The sequence below is a fragment of the Patagioenas fasciata genome, chromosome 17, assembly GCF_037038585.1.
Source record: "Patagioenas fasciata isolate bPatFas1 chromosome 17, bPatFas1.hap1, whole genome shotgun sequence".
Taxonomy (NCBI): Eukaryota; Metazoa; Chordata; class Aves; order Columbiformes; family Columbidae; genus Patagioenas; species Patagioenas fasciata.
Window position 1 is genome coordinate 4,430,368 of NC_092536.1, and position 19,531 is coordinate 4,449,898.

General features: G+C 48.4%; 1 protein-coding gene across 3 annotated transcripts in view; it reads left to right on the forward strand.

Moving 5' to 3' along the window:
- SETD1B (SET domain containing 1B, histone lysine methyltransferase) overlaps positions 1-19,531 on the forward strand; it is a 49,452-nt gene that overhangs the window by 24,635 nt on the left and 5,286 nt on the right. For all 3 annotated transcript variants that reach the window (XM_071815955.1, XM_065851364.2, XM_065851365.2), the window contains exons 7-17: positions 7,790-8,560; positions 8,663-8,833; positions 9,779-9,866; positions 10,765-10,982; positions 11,221-11,365; positions 11,771-12,235; positions 13,627-15,183; positions 17,372-17,538; positions 17,803-17,934; positions 18,601-18,720; positions 19,394-19,531. In XM_071815955.1, coding sequence (XP_071672056.1) covers positions 7,790-8,560; positions 8,663-8,833; positions 9,779-9,866; positions 10,765-10,982; positions 11,221-11,365; positions 11,771-12,235; positions 13,627-15,183; positions 17,372-17,538; positions 17,803-17,934; positions 18,601-18,720; positions 19,394-19,531 — 3,972 coding nt within the window. The remainder of the gene's footprint in view (positions 1-7,789; positions 8,561-8,662; positions 8,834-9,778; positions 9,867-10,764; positions 10,983-11,220; positions 11,366-11,770; positions 12,236-13,626; positions 15,184-17,371; positions 17,539-17,802; positions 17,935-18,600; positions 18,721-19,393) is intronic.

Consider the following 19,531-nt stretch of genomic DNA (forward strand, 5'->3'; position numbering starts at 1 on the left):
GGCTTGCTGTCCTAGGAAGCTCTTGCAGTGGGCTCTTGGAAGTAGTGTTGGAAAATAAAGTATGATGCTCTCTTGCCAGGAAGGAGGGATTTTTAAAGGTACTGAATGCTGGTTGAGTCTTCTCCCTTTGGGATTGTGTTTCTCAAGTTGTCTTGTTTCTGGATCAGTGAAGATCTGCTTACCTTGGACCACTAATCGTACTGTATTTGCTTCCCATCTCTGTCCTCTTTGCTTCCCATAGAATTCTCTGTCCTTTCCTGGATCTCTTGTTGAATAAAGAAAGATTTTTAGCCTCATGGATGTGCTTAGAGGCTGTGTAAATGGGTGTTTCTTACTACAGGATCCGTATCAATTTTGGAAAGAGGAATCCATGCAACTTCTGCAGTCACTGGAGCTTCTGTTAACAGTCAAGTAAAAATAGCCTGAATCCCTCATGTTCAATGGTTGCATTTATTTCCTTCTGTTTTTCTTTCATTTTGTTTCATGCCCCCTGTCACACCAGTGGTCTTTGGCCTTTGCTTTGGGAAATACTGACTTAAGCTACTGCTCCGTTCCTTTCCTTGGAGACGTCGATGTTATTTCACTGTCCTGTGGGGAGCTGGCAGAGGGTAATCCCCTCTGAAGTCTGAAAAGGTGCCTCAAATGTTGAGACCCATCTCAGATGCTTAAGTCACCATCTGATGACCTGCAGGAAGCTGGTGGTGCAGATTTGCATGAGTATGGAATGCTGTCTTTGGCACTTCCGTCATTTTATGATCTTAATTCACTAGATTTTCTAATTATGGCATGGACTAGTGGGCAGCCTTCCAACTCTCTTGCTGTCCTTAAAACACAAGTTAATTTACTTACATTCCCAGTGTCAGAAAACCCTGGAAGCCCAGGTGAGCTCTGTCCTTGTGTGCTTCCAAATGCCACCTTGGGGCATCGCCCTGTGTGCAGGACGGGCTAATTAGGGACCAGCACCTGAGGCAGCACATTGCGAGACACAAACAAGCACCACAGTGGCTTTTCCTCCCTGTGTTCTGGACCAACGGGAAGGGACTTCTGGGGAATTCTCCCTCTGTCCTGCTGTGGTTTGAGGTATCGACTTCAAGTTCCCTCTTGGCATTAGAAGAAAAAAAAGCAGCAAGTGGCATCATACCTTAGGCTGGTGTTTGCAGTGCTGTTTATTTACAATGAGCACTTAAATATTATTGCCACTTGTTTTACTTGTTGGGCAGCCCTGTAGGTGTGGGGTGGATAGTCTGTGTCAAACTGCTGCAAATAAGTACCTGACCAAAACACAAGCTGAGCCAAGACAGTGTTATGTGCCAGGTAGGATATTGTCATCTCGTAGAGCTTGAATTCTCTTTTTAGAGTAGTGAGAGATACTTTTGCAATCAATAATAAAGAAACCAAAACACCCAGGTAACTTCCCTCCTCCTGCAAGAAATCCGTGCTCTCTTGCAGCCTGTTGGGTACCTGTTTTTTGTGGGGCATGGTGATGAATCCATTGCCCTGACCAGTCTGTGTTCTGCTCTCCTTCATTTGGAGCCTTTGCAAGTTAGATTTGCAAAGTGCTGTGTAAATATATAGCTCTACAAAATCTTGCAGCCTTCTGTTCTTCAGATAGAAATACATGCTGCTGAGGATATTTATAATCATTGGTATGTAATGTGTTAATCGTTCCATTTGCCTGTTCCTTAGCTGGGCGTTTTACTGTAGTGCAGATACACCTGAAAGCTGGTTTTGTCCCAGTTCAAGGTACCACGGTTGTGGCCGCACGCTGACGGCAGCAGGAGGACGGGTGCTCTTTTCGCTGCCCAAGGAGGTTGAAAGACGTGACTGACCAACCCAGGACAGCTGGGGAAGAGGCAGTAAACAACCCTCCGCGTCTGTCCAGGCTGCAGCAGTGATGTGCTGGCCGACACGGGCGCTGGGGACGGCACAGCCACCTCAACAGGCTTAAAAACTCACCTGGGAAGGTGCGGGCAGCAGTTTGCTCTGTGTTTTTTGCTGCTATAGCTAAACTGCTGGCAAACCGCCTTGGGTAGCTCTGCCCTCCCATGCCCCACTTCTGCCACACCAGCTAAGTGCCACCCTTGAAGGGAGAGCTATAATTACAGTTAGCAAAGTAGAAATGTTTGTACGTATTGTAAATACGGTGCTGAGTCTGCCTTGTTCATGCCTGACACCGGGAGGTGTCAATGTTCAGCACGGTCCCTGTGCCGTGTCACGGTGCCGAGCGTCGCGCTGCCGCGAGCAGCGAGGGCAGTTTGCAGGCACGACTCCTCTCTACGTGCTTGGCCGAGAATGTGTGTTGTCTGCAAGCTCTTCTCTAGCTAAAAGCAGATGAAAAATGAACAAAGCAATGCTCTCTGAAGCCCTCGCCACGCTCTGGTATGTAGATTTTGAGCAGAGACAGGTATTTCACTCTGTTAGCAAAGTGAATGGTGGAATTCACTGGGCCAAACTTGAATGGGCTTGTCTTTTTTTAAGGGAGTTTTTCACTGAAACTCTGTCTTTGAGGAAGAGTTGCAGGTGGCTGCTTTGCATCCTCAGGCTTCCTTTTTGTTCTGGATGGCATTGTAAGAAATGCGGCAGGTTTGCAATGTCCTGCTCTCTTTAACGTGTTCTGCCAAAGGAGTAGGAAGAGAGAGCAGTGTTTTAGCAAACACAGGCTGTTTTCACCCTGGATCGCAGCGAATGGCGCTGGGGCCGTTCCCTTGTCAAACACAGCACGGGCAGAGCCGGGGAACGGGCTGTTGGAGACACCAGGAGCCTGTTCTCAACCCCTTCAGTGGCTTTCTGTGCGACCTTCTTTGGTCACTTGTCCTCTCCCCATCACCTTCGGAAGGTTTTTCTTTCCCCACATTTCTTTAAGGATGAAGGATGATCCTTTAGATCCTTGGATGAGCTTAATCCAAAACCAAGTGATGGCTTCTTGACCAGGTTACGAAAACTGTCTCTCCAAGAGCCACTCCTGATTTTAGTTCTGGCTTTTTTGAAAAGCTGCTTCTTAGCATTTTAAATGGCAAAGATGATCAGTGTTTAAATAGGGAGTTTTCCAAGTTTTAGGGCTCAAGGAGTGAATTTTCTTTGTTCTGTTTGGTTTCTGTGAGAGCAAGTTGCAGCAGTCTTAAAGATTTGCTATTTCTTGCAAGCCTGCGATGCTTCACTTCATTAAAGCTAATGACCTTGCATTGTGCTGCCTGCCATTGATCCTGCATTTCATTATTTTGATGCACCAGAGATCAGCTGGTCTGTGCCAGAGGAGTCACTACATTCAGGGATACAGGTTCCCCACCTCAGATATAAATAACTTCAAAATACATTCTGAAATTCTGAGCAAATTCTTTATCAGATAGCCCTTTGAAAAGGAAATTAAAGTGTGTGAAGATCCTCTACCTGTAGGAAAGGTACCGAACAGCACGTAGGATGGAGCTCCCAACTGCTGCCGCAGCATCAGTGCTCCTCAAACTGCCTCTTCACATCTGGAAGCTGCCAGTTCTGCATGTAAATATTAAGCTATAGTTGCTTTTTTCTGCGGGTGTGGACATTTGCTTGCTAAATGCTGGGTGTTAGGCTCTGAGATAAGACCGAAACCCTGCATTCAGTGGCTCTCTACCCTGTCACTGTTCAGGCTGATCCAGGAGTGAGATCTCAGAGTGTTCCATTCACTTAACTCAGGAGGCTCTGCCTGTGCTGAAATGCGCTGTACCAATATTAAAGGTGGCAGTTAGCATTTTGGGTGAACAATGAATGAGGCAATTTATAAGCGGTTACACTGACGTGAATCTCTCCCAGCATATTTGCATCATTAAAACACCTTTGGTAAAATGTGTCATGCATATAATTAAATACCTGTTTTGCTAACTCTTAATTGAATTAATGCAAAGTAAAGATGTCAGCACAAATTAATCTAGTTGGAAATGGCACTTCTCTCAGTGGGCTGAAGGGAGGTTTTCTGGAGGCGTTGTACCAGATGCCCTCAGAAATGCGCAGGTGAACTCCGAGACTGATTGACACCGCTGTTTGACAGTGATGGCCATGACATCCTCGTACCAGCACGTGTGCCATATATCAGCTCACATTTTTCCTCTTGTGAGAGCAGAAAGGGAAGCCAGCTAGACGGTGGTTTCTTTGAGAGGACAGTGCAGCTACTTTTTAGCTCATTTGGTAGCAACCACAGTAAATCCAGGTTCACGCAGGTGAATGGATAGTAATTCATGTAACAAAAGATCTTTTTATGTCTTCCCTTGGTTTTTCCTTCTGTACCTCAGTGTCTCTCACTCAGCTGGTGCCCATGTTTTTCCCCCTTAGATACAACGTTCCTGTAACTGCTCATCCGCTTTAAATATTAATTCCTCTTAACTTTCTTTAAAGACTTCCGTGTATATGATCTTTTGGTTTGACCTCTTTCCTAACCTTGTGTATTCTTTTTTTTCTCCCCTGCCTTTCTGATCTTTTCCTCCCTGCTGCTTAATCTTTTTCTCTTTTGCTTTCCATCTTGCTTGGGATAAAATTGGAGCACAGACTGTGTTCACGGTGCAAGTGCAGGTGAGTTGTCAGCTCAACATTATAGGAAGCAGAGGATCTATTGTTGCTTCCTGCAGACCCACCTGAGCAGCAGAAGAATTTAAAAAAAGAATGTCAGTCTTCCAAAAATGCCAGTTATTGCTTTAGCAGTTCTCATTTCAGCTTAAGTAAAAATAAATGTATGATGAATGAAGAAAGCTGCTGTGTGCTACAAAACGAAGTCTGGATAGTCCTGCCACCTCTCTGCAGCTTCAGGATTGGCTTTTTCTGTCTGATATTTCCTTCAAGAGGGAAAAGCAGCCTCATTTGTCAGGCAGGATTCTTTGGTGCTGCGCAGAGGGCCGGTGTGGATGGGAGCGGGCTCTGGCTGCCCTGGGCGCTGCAGGACGGGAGGACGTGTCGCTCGGGCGGGCGCTTTGGCACTGGTGGTTTGCGCTCAGCAGGGACTGATCTTGAGCCGTGACTCCCACTGGTGCTGGGTGGCACTGGGGGGTGCAGGATTCTGCGGGAGGGACTGGGGACTGGGGAGAATTTGTGGCTTGGAACTACCCATGGCACTGCCTGCTGCTGGTGCTCCGCGGGGTGACTTTCCTCCATACCGCATCAGGTTAGATGAATACGAATATGAAGCTGATTTTAACTGTCTTTGGTAGCCTGAACACTCCTTGCTTCCTATCCAACGCTGACCTTTAGCATCACCCAGCTTTTGCTATTGGAGCCAGTGCTTTCAACAGCACATTTTGTGTTCACTTACTGAAAAACGGGGTCTGTTTCACAGGAAACCTTTTTACACCTGCCACAGTCGTCATCTTTGCTCTTCCTTTGCGCCTTTCACCGGAGCTGCCGTAGTTGACACTGCACAATGTCCTTTAATCCCCCAGCATCCTCGGCGTGAGACGTGACTGCAATAGAGCAGGTGGGCAGAGGATGCAGCGTGCGAGACCCACTGAGAAACATCAGCCAGATGTGGGCAGCTTGAGGAGATGACACAGTTCAGCTCTGGAAAGACTCAAGTGCAAGGCGTTATTATTTCTGCTTCTCCTTTTTGAGCTGTTCGTGTTAGTGTTTATCAAACAGACCTCAGAGCACCTCCCTGCATGTGCAGATGCACTAAAGCAACTCAGCAGTGGGAGAGTCCCGCTCCATCAGCAGGGGGTCGATAGCACTCGCTGCAGGGTTTGCAGGCTCATGCTTCCAGCCCTTCTGAGGGGTTAAATGATGGTCTCCTTGTTGAGCTGAGGGGTTGGGCATTTTCAGACCAGTAACATTTTGAGTGGCTTTTTGGGGTTGACCCATGTGGCGAGCTGGAGGGTTCTTGCTGCAGCAAAGGAATGCGGGGAAGCCGGGGCGAGGGGAGGTGCCAGGGCAGGAGGATTTCTAAGCTGCTGTTGCAAGCGTTGTGCTCAGCCTGCTCTCTGGTGGTAGCTGCTGTAGCAGAGATGACCTTTGATAAAACAGTGAAGCGTTTGGTTTGATTTGGATAGTTGTGGTTACTCGGCTTCACACAGCTACAGTTCATAGCAGATTTGTCAGCTCAGCTGCTCTTGCTTTTTGTTCCTTTACCCCACAGATTAAAAATCAAATCACAGCAGCTCCAGATGAGAACTGCCAACACCGCCTGCTTCCAGCGGCTCTCCCCAGCACAGCTTCAGGGGCTGATAAGGGCTGAGTTCTGCTGCTCTGTTCTTTCAGGCTGGAGAGACTGGTAGGAGAGCAGAAAGAAGAGACACTCACTGGCATGAGACATGCAAGAAATAAACATTTTTGGGATCCTGAGTCAAATTTGGCTGAAAACAGCCAGCTGGTTCCAAAACTCTTGCCGGGCTTGAGATACAGAGAGGCACTTAAAGACCACTCGATCGTGATCTCTCGTGCCTCAGCCGGGCTGGAGCCCATAGTGTCCTGGGCAGGCAGAGCTGGAGCATCACTGCTGCGCTCTGCTCTGCGCTGCTGGCTGTGGGGATGGCAACGTGCGAAAGGTTTGTCTGGCTTCTCTGCACGGAGCCGTTGTGAGGAAGGAAGTTCTTGGTACGTTGTTCAAAGGAGGCAGGCCAGTCGTGCTTGTAGAGCATGGGAGGGAAGGTCGTGGTGAGTGCTTCTGCTTTTCAGTCCTGAAAATAGCCAAGGGATGTTTACCGTCACAAGAGTGGAAAAAAAAAAGGAAGAATGAGAGAAATAGTTTTGGAGAAGGTAGTTGGGACCCTGTCCTGTGTTTGCTGACATCCCACTAGAAAAGGCCAACCCCGTTCGTGTTGTGTAGATAAACTGCCAGTCTGTTGGATAAGTCTTCCAGCAGTATTTGGTTACAGAATTTCTCAGCAGGATTTGTTCTAACAATACCTGAGGGCTGTGACAGTCAAACATGTGGTTTCTCTGTGCTGGAGACACCTTCAGGGCTGAAGTGCCTGTGGGACGTAGTGTGCAGGTGGGACCATTTGCTGTTGAGGATGGAGCCAACTCGTGAAGCTTTTCTGTTGTACCAGACCTAATCAGGCAGCTTTGAGATCTCAGAGCAAACCGGCACCTTCTGTCTTAATCCCATTTCCATCCGTTTGACCGTGGAGATGGGACATGGCTGTAGCATTTTATATAACTCTCTGCTTCTTGTGGCTAGTAAAGTATTCATTTTGCTGAATAACAAGACATACGCTATGTCTTTGAATCCCAACATTTATGACTCTGTTTAAAGGCAATTTAAGCAGATTTGGGTTATTTTTTCCCCATGTGAATTGCTGTGGTCTAGTCAAGACAAATTTTAGTAGCAGCAACCATGTGGAAGTATTGTCTTCTCACAATTAGAGGTTAAGAGTTGACAGCAGATGAGCCAGGGATTTTAATTAAGAAACAGGATAATTTTTTGGGCATGGTGAAAACTAGGGATTAAAAACTCATGGTGTAATGCACCTGTCAGAATTAGATGCAGATGAGAGATAATGTATCTTGCAGTGAAAGACATTTGGTTCGGGTGTATTTTGTTGAGCACAGGAGCAATTCCCTTCTGTTCCCTACAAGCTGAGGGTTTTGTTCGTTTGGTGCTGATGCTCTTTTTTAAAGCTTTTACCTCTCTGCTTCCTGAGGTCTGACATGGACAAGAAAAACTTCAATAGGCACCAGCTGCTGAATGGGCCCCGTCTCTTCAGAGCATCGCTCGCTGTTCTCCATTCCCAATTAAAACGCGTGTTAAATTTAGCTTTTGTTTGAAGCAGCCGGTACTGTGGTATTTAATGTAAAAGGAACGTGCTACTCACCTTTCCTCTCTCCTTTGTCGCAGGGCCAGCATTCTTCAGGGGAGGACATGGAAATCTCCGATGATGAGACCAACCCAGCGCCCATCACCAGTGCAGAATGTGCCAAAACCATTGTGGTGAACTCCTCTGTCAGCAACACAGCCGTGATGGCCCCGTCGATTCCCCCCCTGCCACCACCGGGGTTCCCTCCTCTTCCTCCTCCGCCGCCTCCACAGCCGGGCTTCCCGATGCCTCCGCCGCTGCCCCCACCTCCTCCACCCACGCACCCCGCTGTCACCGTCCCCCCGCCGCCGCTCCCCGCGCCCCCCGGGGTCCCTCCACCCCATATCTTGCCTCCGCTCCCTCCGTTCCATCCCGGCATGTTCCCCGTCATGCAAGTGGATATGATAAGTGTCTTGGGCAACCAATGGGGTGGCATGCCAATGTCCTTCCAAATGCAAACTCAGATGCTGAGCCGCATGATGCAGGCACAAAACACGTACCAGTATCCGCCTTTCATGACGGGACGGATGCAGTTTGTGAATCTTCCGCCCTACCGCCCTTTCTCGATGGGAGCAGCTCTCGGTCGTGGACAGCAGTGGCCACCACTGCCCAAGTTTGACCCCTCGGTTCCACCGCCGGGTTATGAGCCGAAGAAGGAAGATCCCCACAAAGCCACTGTGGATGGAGTCCTCCTGGTCATAGTGAAGGAACTAAAGGCTATCATGAAAAGGGACCTGAACCGCAAGATGGTTGAAGTGGTGGCGTTTCGGGCATTTGATGACTGGTGGGACAAGAAGGAGCGTCTGGCAAAGGTAGGCGTTCATGTACTGTGTGCTGGATCCCGGGGAGGACTGGTCATAGTGCTTGTGGCCAGGGCATGGGTAAGCAGGGATCTGGAACTTTCTGTGTTGCAGGCGTCTCTCACTCCAGTGAAGTCTGGGGGAGAACTGGAGGAAAAACCAAAGCCGAAGGATCGGATCGCATCCTGTCTTTTGGAGAACTGGAACAAAGGAGAAGGCCTGGGATATGAGGGAATCGGCTTGGGCATTGGGTTACGAGGGGCCATCCGGTTGCCATCCTTCAAGGTAAAAACAAAGATGTGTCTTCATTACGCTGACATTCCCTAAAGGAGCATCAGGAGGACAGACCTCTCTGGGTTTGTGCCCCAAAGCCCTACAGGCTGTTCACTCACGGGGTTGCTTCTGACAGCCTCTCTCACAACCCACCCATACACTGTAGAGCAAGGATCCTCTTTCCCAGCCTTAGCTTTTCGTCTGCCACTTGTGGGAATTGTCTGTGGAGGATCTCCCTGCTCTGCAAGGTAAATGAGACATTTTCCTGTGTTTAGGACACAGTGTTTCAGGATGACTGTAAGAATATGCTTATGGTGCTTTACACAGTTATTTCTTGGCTTAGAATGTCTTGCAGTTTAGCAGCTGGGTCTCACCTGAAGTTTGGTGAAAAGTGTTCTCTGCCTCATGTGAGTTTACAGAATCAGACTTAGAAGCATAGGGTCACCTATTTTAAAAAAGCATTTGCATAAAAAATGAAAGATATCCTAAAAAAAGTGAGAAGGGGACAAGGGAAGGTAGAGGGCTTCCCTGAAATTAGGGGTTTGAATGCACAGAAGGTGCAAATAAAGGTTTGGGATGAGAGATTCTGCAGTATTCATTTAGAATGAAACTTGCTTTGAGATTCTTTAAGATGTCATAGGCTCAGGCTCTCTTTCTGTTATGCTACATCTCAGACACATGGATTTGTCATGAGTTTTCTCTGTCAGCTTCACAGTACCTGGTGGTGACATGCTCCATGCTGGTACCCAGGGTGTTTTGATGCAAATCAAAGGGGTAGAATTTCATTCACAGTGAAATTCCATTTGCAGGCAAATAAAGGGATCAAGAGCTGGGGAAGTGGCCCTTGGTTTCTGGGTGTAAGTCACCATGGCAAAGTAAAGTAGTAGCAGTTTGCTTAAGAAGTTGATTTCTGCTGTTTCCAAACTTTGAGAAATGTTAATTGTGTCTTTTGTTCAGGTGAAAAGAAAGGAGCCACCTGAAGCTGCCTCAGCGGGGGATCAGAAGAGAATCCGGCCTTCTACTTCTGTCGATGATGAAGATGAAGGTCTGCAAAGCACGTTTGTTTGAAACACAAGAGCAGATGCAAACCACATGCAAGCTGAATTCTTTTAAAGTTCACAGCAGTGTGCTCACTTACAGTTAAGACACTGAGTCAAGGATCTGAGCCAAACCCGCTTCTCACAAAGCTCTGATCAGCTGTGAGATGTCTCCTCTGCATTCCGCTCTCTTAGATTTACTGGCGGGAAATTTAAGACCCACGTTTTATGAATAACTCATAACCTATTTTAGTTCTGCTGATGCAGAACTGGTCACCCAGTAGAGGGAGCTCAGCTGAGTTCATGGTCCATTCCAGGGCCGTGCTTTCAGTTCACTGGATACATTGTGGGACACAGCACATTAGTGACAGTTTGCCCTGCTTTTGATTTTAAAAGCAAAACGAAGTTATTTGCCAGAAAAATCTATTTGAAAATATTTTCACTTTTTTTCCTGGAAGTGGAGAAGAGTAGAGATAAGAGAAGGCTTTGAATACCCTTTGTTTTACATAAAAAGTTAGTTGTGCCATAAGTTGATTCAGACTAATAAGTGGATTTGAAGCCGAAGTATATAAACAGCGTTTTGTAAAGCCCTTAAATAAAACAAAAAGGCGTTAAATTGGGCTTACCAGACTCATGCCATGTCTCCTGGCTGTTCTGCCTATGGCTTGTCAGCCTTGGCCATCTGCATTTTGCCACCCTTGGCGTTTCAGCACCCTGCACTCAGTCCCACCCTCACCTCTCCTGTGAAATTCCTAATCCCCTGTGAGCCTGGGGACTCACACACCACATGGGCACGTCGCTTCTAACTTTGATCTTCCCAAAGAAAACATTTCCATTATGCGGTCAACTCTTTCCCTCCCTTGCAAAGTATTTGATGGAGATTTCCTTCTTGTTTTTGCTCGCCAGAGTCAGAGAGGGACAGGGATGCTTCTGATACAACGTCTGACCTGTCGAAGAAGGATGCAGACGCCGTGGGGCTGAGGCGGCGACCAGCAAGGCCTCTGGAGCTCGACAGCGAGGGAGAGGAGGGGGACGAGACATCAGAGAAAGAGGAAGAGTCCTCCTCGGAGAAGGAAGAGGAGCAGGAAGAAGAGGGAGGCTTGGTGAAAGCAGCGCCTGGCAAGGTGTGTTGGTTTGTGATTGTGGTTTTGAGTGCTGTCTGTCATTAAAAGGGGGCTTAGCAATTACCTTCTGTAGGATGTGAGTGCTGCTATCAGGGTCTGTCCTAAGGGAACCTCTGTAAGGTTATTCCTTCTCCAGGGTCTCTGATCAGTGTCCCTGAGAGTCGCTGGTGGTTACTACAGTGACAGGCAGGCCTCAGAGTCAGACACTGCTCATTTTTGGCAATGTTTTCTTGCAAAGGAGGAAGAGGAGGATGAGGAGGAGGATGATGACGATGATGAGGATGAAGATGAGGATGAAGATGATGATGAGGATGAAGATGACGAGGAAGAGGAGACGGGCATAGACACGAGTGACAAGGAGGAGGAACAGGACTCCGAGGAGGGTAAGCAGTTCCAGCAGGAGGAGCAAGCGTGGCCTGTGGGTCGGGTGTGTTCTCCCTGCTCTGAAAGGTGGTGGTTTCCACGTTTTAAAGCTGTGTGTGAAGGCAGCAGAACATCTTAGTACAACTCCAGTAAAGAGACCTGTGTGGGCAGGTGGCACGCAGCACTAGTTCTACTGCTCAGGAAACTGCCTCTTGTATGGTGATTGTTGTAAGCATCCAAATACATAGTTTATAAGTCTCTGCAAAAATAAATAAGCTGAAAGGGGAGTCCTTCAAACCCCTGCACTGCTGTTGGAGCTGCTTCCATGCTGTCACAGTGTAGAAGTGATATTTGCTGCTGTAATAGACCCTGATTGTTTGGTGAAGTCAGAAAGTGGAACTAATGGTAATTTGTTCTTTGTGTAGATGTAGCAAGTCCATCATCTTCCAAGGCTGAAGTTGAATCATCCGATGAAAGTGAGGACTCCTCTGAATTTGAGTCAAGTTCAGACTCGGATGATGAAGACGAGGATGATGATGATGATGATGAAGACGAGGAGGAGGAAGAGGAGGAGGAGGTGGCTGAAGATCAAGACAGGGAAGCCATGGTTGCTGAGACAGAGCATGAACCTGCTGGTCATGAGATTCCTGATGATGAGAGGGAGACTATTTTGGAGCTGTACCCTGTGGATGACTACGTGGATGCAACAGGCCTGGGACTCGTGGAGCCGGCGTTGGCTGTGAGAGATGAAGGCATGGAAGAAATCAAGGCGGTGGAGGGTGAATGTGGTGAAGTCCCAGAGGCATCTATTGCTGCTGAAACACTGAAACAGTTGGTTATGGAAAGAGACCAGGAGACAAAACTTGCACTGTCTCCCATCTGTAGGCCAGGTATGCCCTTCCATATGGTTTGGCATTTTTTTACTGCATTTCACAGCATCCAATATGTATGGATTTGCATTTCCCTTGTTCTCTCTCTTCCCCCAGTCTTGGCTCTGTGCTAGAGGTTATCTGGACAGGGAAAGAGGTCTGTGCTGAGCTTGGTTCTTAGTACAGAGCTCTACACAAGCCATCTGCCGCTAAAAATACTGTGGTGGTTGTATCCAGAATCTTATCCTGGTCCAGCTTAGTGTCCTACAGGAACTGAGCAGTTGTCAGCATCCAAGGGTGACTGACTGGATGGTGTGGTGGCTGAAGCTCAAGATAGAAAAGCTGTGGCTGCTAAAACAGAACAGGAATCTCTGCTTAATGTGCCACTGCTGGCTCTTTTTGGCTTTAATACCGTATGTGACTGGGAAACTATATGGGGCATGTGAGTGGAGTCTCAGAATTACATCTGGTTCCCATTATTATTATTTTTGGGGATTTTTAACTCAGCACTTTCAAATGAGCAATACTCTCTGGTTTTCTGGAAGATGGAAATTTTCTTAATTCAATAGAGTTGTGTTTAACCCAAGGAAATGTAGAAACCTTTTACTGAAACAGGAGTGAGATGCATAAGAGTTGATAAATTCTGCACCTAGGGGGGAAATTAAGAAGTTAAAAACTGGAGCCAACAGGGAGAGCACATCTAGTGTGTCCTGCAGTGTGAGCCTTGGACAGGACTGGTGTCTGTGATATTTTGCCAGTTGGAGAGCTGGAAATGTTATTTTGAGCTACCTAACAAGATTCACTGTTGATTCCTTTTGGCCCTGGCCCTAGGGGGGTACATAAACTCCAGACGGATCAGCCTGCTTTAGAGAGAGCAGCGTATAAATTGTGTCAATGATACCATCTGAGCGTCTCCTCACTTGTTACGAGGGCTTCCCGTTTCCTTCACGTGTTGTTCAAGAGCGTTACGCGCCTCCCTTCACTTCTCCTTCCTTGGAGAGCTGAGGGTGCTCCTTCACCTTGCAATTAGTTTACCATCCCACATTAGAGAAGCTGACAGCTTGAAACTCTGCCAGTCCTCCAAAGTCCTCGCCCCACAATTCGCTTTTTATGTCTGTACAAAAGGTGGTCAGGGGTTTTGAAAGCAGAAAACCTTTGTTCTGGCCCATGTCATAGCTAATCCTCAAATTAATAGTGCATTTTTTTTAATGGTCCATTAGGGATGTCTGTGGTAGCGTCTAATTACTCCACACTCGGTGCCTCTAAAATGTAAAGCATTGAAGTTTTTAAAGCCTCCCGGTGGAACTGAGCTGTTCTGTAATTGTGGCATCTTAAACATGGCTTTACTGGCAAGTGGCGAGTAACTGAGTGGAAGAAAAGCTCCTGATTCTTCTCTCTTTTCCTCCTTTCAGAGGATGAGTCTGAAGCCACTATCGTGCTGGAGCCAGTGGTACAGGAAGGTCCAAAGCTGGAATCTCAAGACGAGGAGGCAACGCTCTGTCTCTCGACTCCGGTGGGAGTCTTTGGAGAACCCTTGCCCAGCAAAAGCAGCTTCTTCAGCAAGTCTGATGACAGCAGCTTAGAAGCTCGTGTTAAAACAAAACTACCCTTGGCAGCGGAGGAGGACGAGCGGCTGCCTCGCACGCCTGGGCGGGAGGTGATGGTCCATTCAGAGACTGATACTCTTCTGCTTCCAGCCCACAAGGTGCCATCCTCCATGCTTCCCTTACCATCGACTCCTGGTAAAGAAGAATCTTTAGTCCCTCCAGAAAAGTTCCCTGAACAATTAATGGTGACCAAAACGTCCATGGATGAGGAGATTCCTAGGACTCCTGGGCGGGACATTTTGGCCAAGTCCTCGCACCCCCTCGCGAAGTCGCAGAGCACAGACACTGTTCCAGCCACGCCGGGAAGCGACGCTCCCCTTACGGGAAGCAGCTTGACCCTCAGTTCTCCTCAAGTCCCTGGGAGCCCCTTTTCCTACCCGTCCCAATCTCCTGGCATTAACAGTGGCATTCCTCGGACTCCTGGGAGAGATTTCAATTTCACGCCTACTTTCCCAGAGGCTGGTGCTACCATTCCTTGCCTTCTGTCTGGCAAGAAACAATCGGAGGATGAGCTAGATGAGAAACCCTTTAAAGAGCCTCTTGGTGCTTCCCTTACGATCAGCATGAACAGTGTTCCTTCCCCTATCCCCTTTGCCAGCCCCCCGCAAGCAGATTTCCGCACAGACATGGGTTTGCCGCCGGATGAGCCGATACCTGTGGCAGCCCTGCCGTGCCTGCATGGAGATGGAAGAATGCCCCTCGAGGAATGCAAGGCAGAAGTCAAATCTGTTTTGCTCTCACCAGAAGTACCCACTGGTGCTTCTATTCTGCCTCCTCCACCACCACCTTCTGTTCTTCCCAAAAGGAGGCCAGGTCGGCCCAGGCGGTCACCACCGTCTGTCCTCTCGTTGGATATGTACTCGGGCAAAACCATAGAACCTCCTCCGGTGCCGGTGGCCTTGGTGGAAAGTACTGTGGGCAAAGAGCTGTTGAGTGGACATCCCGATGCTTTCTATGGACTGAAAGACCCTGAAGCCGTCACCCTGGACTTCAGGAATGACGGTTTCCATGAGAAAATAGCAGCTGAAGCAGTTGCAGAGAAACTGCCGTTTAAGGAACTGGAGAACCAGTGGAATGAAGACTTCAAGGAAGAAGAAGCTCACGCAAAACCTAAAAGACAGTGGCGAAGGCAGAAGAAGACATCTGAAGACCTCCCAGTGATTCCTTCCCCTGAGTATTCCCCGCCCCAGCCTCAGTTCAGGCCACGCTCCGAGTTTGAGGAGATGACCATTTTGTATGATATTTGGAACGGAGGCATAGATGAGGAGGATATCAAATTCATGTGTATCACATATGACCGCTTGTTGCAGCAGGACAATGGTATGGACTGGCTCAATGACACCCTGTGGGTATTCCATCCTTATATCCTTTCTAACTGGTGTTACACAGCACACACACGATGCACTAGATGGTCATTGTGTAGGATTTAAAATGCGAAAAAAAACAAGTTTGTTGGTGGAAGAAGCATTTGCTTATTAGAATAGCAATTGCTTATATCAGCAGGCAGTTTTAGGCTGTTGTATTCCCTGAAGCTGCAGTACAAAAATACTGCAGAAGTGGCTGTTCTTGCTGCATTTTCAGCCTAGGACTGCAGGGAAAATCTGTATGCAGCTCTTCTGGGGAGATTTCCTTGCTAGTTTGAGAAGCTTCTGTCTGCATTTAAACCAGACTTGCCTGTGGAATTTCCAGTCTGTACATCCAGAGCTTTAACTTGGGGCTAAAACTTGCTGTAAAAATAATCTCACCATCTGTGCCCAAAATGATGAGTTAGTGGTGCAAGCAGCTTTAACTTGCTTTGAGTTTGAAATACGAATAAAAGTGATGGTTTCTAAGCGGCATATGAAGGACGGGCACGTCCCCAGGCTGGATGGGGATGTACTGGTAGCACTGGCTGGTGCTGGTGGGGCAGGATCTGGCCCCGTCCCCTCCCTCCTTTTTAATGATCTGATAATCAGCTGCACAGGCTGTAGCTTTGAATCTTTGGCAGCATTTCTGGGACACACAAGCTGTCTCAGAACCAGGAGTGATCTCCAAGACACAGCCTGGAAGGCTGTTCTCATAACCTCAGAACTCTCTAGTCATGTTTTCAGGAAGGAAAATACCAATGTATATAGTAAGGAAGACATGCACCACCTTGTGTGTGGCTGGAGATTGTGTGGAGATAAAATATCTCATCCCTTATTCCCTGCAAGACACGAAAGCAAAAGCAAAAAAGCCCAAACCACTTCAAATAGTGATATGATACTAACAGAAAGCAAGTGGAGCTCAGTGCTGGGCTGTGCATTTCCAGCCTTTCTTTCTCTGCATCTCAAAGGGCAATGTGTAAGATTAAATTTATGATTTTCTGCCTCTTCATACCAGTGCAATAATCTTGAAACAGATTTATTTGATTGTTAAATGAAAATATTTTAAAAGGATGATGAAGTGCATCACCCCCCACAATGCTCAGCCTTTGCCTGCTTCATTTGGGGGGAGGTAGTTCCAAACAAAAACCAGTCTGAGGGTGGCAGTAATTGGCACTGCAGTGGTGGGAACCACCGCAGAACGGGACAGCGCTTAAATGTGTTGGCATTCAGTGCCTTACAAAATGGAAATATTTGAAATCTATTTTCTTGATGATAAGGATGATTGTAACAGCAAATTTACAGTCACCTTTCAAACCATTTACAAATAATCTGCAGCCAGTTCCTCCAATGCCGCACCGCACGGTAGGTGTGAAGGTACCTGCAGGGCTCACCCGCTCTGCAGCAGCTCACACCGAGCTCAGGGCCATCACTTATTGTGGCCCCTCTGCTTCAGTTTTCTGGTGTTAAGGATATCTTGTGACTCACAGGGAGCATTTTGGGGTAGATCTCAATCATCGTAGGCTTCCTGGCTGTGTTTTTGGGGTGAGCTGCCAGCAGTGCAGCTCCACTGTCCTTCCAGAAGCCAGAGACCCTCAGGTGCTTGTTGAACGCCGTGGGCCTTGCCAGGCCAGCTGCAGGTTTTTTGAGCTATTGGGACAGTGGGGTTCGAAACATCTACACAGGGTCTTACCCTTCCCATCAGGGTCTGAAGGAGCTGATTCACCGAGGCTGGTGAGAGCAGTGTCTCTCCGCAAGCCCTTGGGGCTGAGCAGGGTCTCTGGCCCGTCTGTGCTGGCTCCAGCCCTGGCCGGTGGGGTGACGGCTGCGCTGAGACCCCTGCGGTGGCTGCAGGGCCTGGGGTGGCTGCAGGGAGTTCCTGGAGGCAGAACAACAGCGTGTCACTCAAAACAGGGAAAATGGTACCTCCAGATGGCTGGGCAGCTGCTGTCTGTGTACGTAGTGGGGAAATCCTTTCTCTTTAGTTTCCCAAAGCATGCAGCTAAGAAGGAAGGACTTGCTTGGCTTTCCTGTAGGCATGTGGGCTTCAGTGATGGTTTTTTTTTTTCATTTTTCAATACTGTTATTTTTTTCCACCCCCCCAAACCTTCCTGATTTTCCAGTCTCCCAGCATTAGCTCCACGCAGCTGCGGCAAGTTTTGTCTGATATCCACCCGTGGCTGTGTTTCTCCTTAACTTCTTTCCACCTACCAGCTTTTCTACTCCTAAGAAAAAGAAGCGGGATGACGGGATGCGGGAGCATGTAACGGGCTGTGCACGAAGTGAAGGCTATTACAAAATTGATAAGAAGGACAAACTTAAATACCTCAACAACAGCCGAGCTTTTGCAGAGGAGCCTCCAGCTGACACGCAGGTGAGGACGTGTCCTCCGCTGCCTCCCGGAGTGTGAATGGGGTTTGGTTTCATTCGGTGTCACGCACAGCAGATGCTTCCTGCCTTTTGGCAAGGAGGGAGGTGAAGTTGTTGCTATGCCTGTGTCATTGTCCAGGAGGTGCTGGGGAGGTGTTAGTGATTGATGTGGGATGTTTTAGGAGGCCACGCGTTGTTGCATAAAGGGTTGCTGACAGGGAGGCTGCAGGGTGTTGGGTCAGCTTTGATCGCCCTTTTGTCCTTTCAGGGTATGAGCATCCCTGCCCAACCTCATGCTTCCACCCGGGCTGGCTCCGAGCGGCGGTCGGAGCAGCGCAGGCTCCTCTCCTCCTTCACCGGGAGCTGCGACAGTGACCTGCTCAAGTTCAACCAGCTCAAGGTGGGGCACCCTGTGGATGCTGCTTTGCGCAGGGGCTGGTGGGGAGCAGGTGGGGCCAGGACAGGGGACCGACCTCCTGCTGGTTTGGTGCCACCTTGGTGGCGACCATCTTGGCATTGGGCACACGTGCCAGAGGATTGAACAGTACCTGGCTCTCCTGTATTTCCTGTAATTCAACTTGATACAACAATGCAATTTAATACAATATGTAATGCAAATAATTGACCTAAACAAATAGAAACAGAGCAGGCACAGGGAAAATATGAGAACACATGAGACTTGGTCCAGCGTGCTCACTTGTGAACAGCAGAACAATGAGCTGGCTGGTAAATGGCTATAAATGAGTATATGATGATGACAGAGCTTGAGCCCCACTCAGAACCATCAGGATTATGCAGAACAGAGACCGATGGCCTCAGAGGGTCTTTTCTCCCCAGTGTGTGTTCAGTGGTAAAAACCTAAGTACCACAGCTCTGTGGGACCTCCTGTGACCTCTGTCCTGCCTTCCTGTCACCTCAGGACAGAAGGAATCTAAATGGGGTTGACATACCCAGCCCCGCTTGTTCCTTGGAGCAGGCTGCAGGTGCTGGGCCCAAGGACGGCCTTTCCCTCTCTGTGCTCTGGCTGATTCAGGGTTGGGGGTTTTGGGGTGTTTTCTTCATGCAGTTCCGGAAGAAAAAACTAAAATTCTGCAAGAGCCACATTCACGACTGGGGTCTTTTTGCTATGGAGCCCATTGCAGCTGATGAGATGGTGATCGAGTACGTGGGTCAGAACATCAGGCAGGTAAGCTGGACTGTGGGTGAAATCTGAGCAGAAACAGCCCAGAAAGAAGTTCTTGAGTAGGATGGGGGAGTTGGAGTCCCTGCTGTGAGGTGGTAGTACCTGAGCAGAGGTTGGTGTATGAGTTGGAGGTACAAGGGTGGGATTTTCAACAACCCATAGAAACTAAGCACTCAGATCACAGAATCCCAGAATGTCAGGGGTTGGAAGGGACCTCGAAAGCTCATCCAGTCCAATCCCCCTGCCAGAGCAGGAACACCCAGATGAGGTTACACAGAAGGTGTCCAGGTGGGTTTGAATGTCTCCAGAGTAGGAGACTCCACAACCTCCCTGGGCAGCCTGGGCCAGGCTCTGGCACCCTCACCATGAAGAAGTTTCTTCTCAAATTTAAGTGGAACCTTTTGTGTTCCAGTTTGCACCCATTACCCCTTGTCCTATCATTGGTTGTCACCGAGAAGAGCCTGGCTCCATCCTCGGAGATCCATCCTTAGGAGATAAGCTCTCAAGAAACCCACCCTGAACTTCTGTGTTTGCAGTTAGGTCTGTTTTCTTGGGGTATTCAGGGTCATATACGTGTTGAGCAGCACGAGCGTGGCTCAGGTGAGCACTGTGTAGATCTGGGCTCACAGATCAGTTCTGCAGCGTCTCCTGACACAGCGTGCGGGGTTTTCTGTAGGTCATTGCTGACATGCGTGAAAAGCGATACGAGGATGAAGGCATCGGGAGCAGCTACATGTTCAGAGTCGATCATGACACCATCATCGATGCCACAAAATGCGGAAACTTTGCCAGGTTTATTAATCACAGCTGCAAT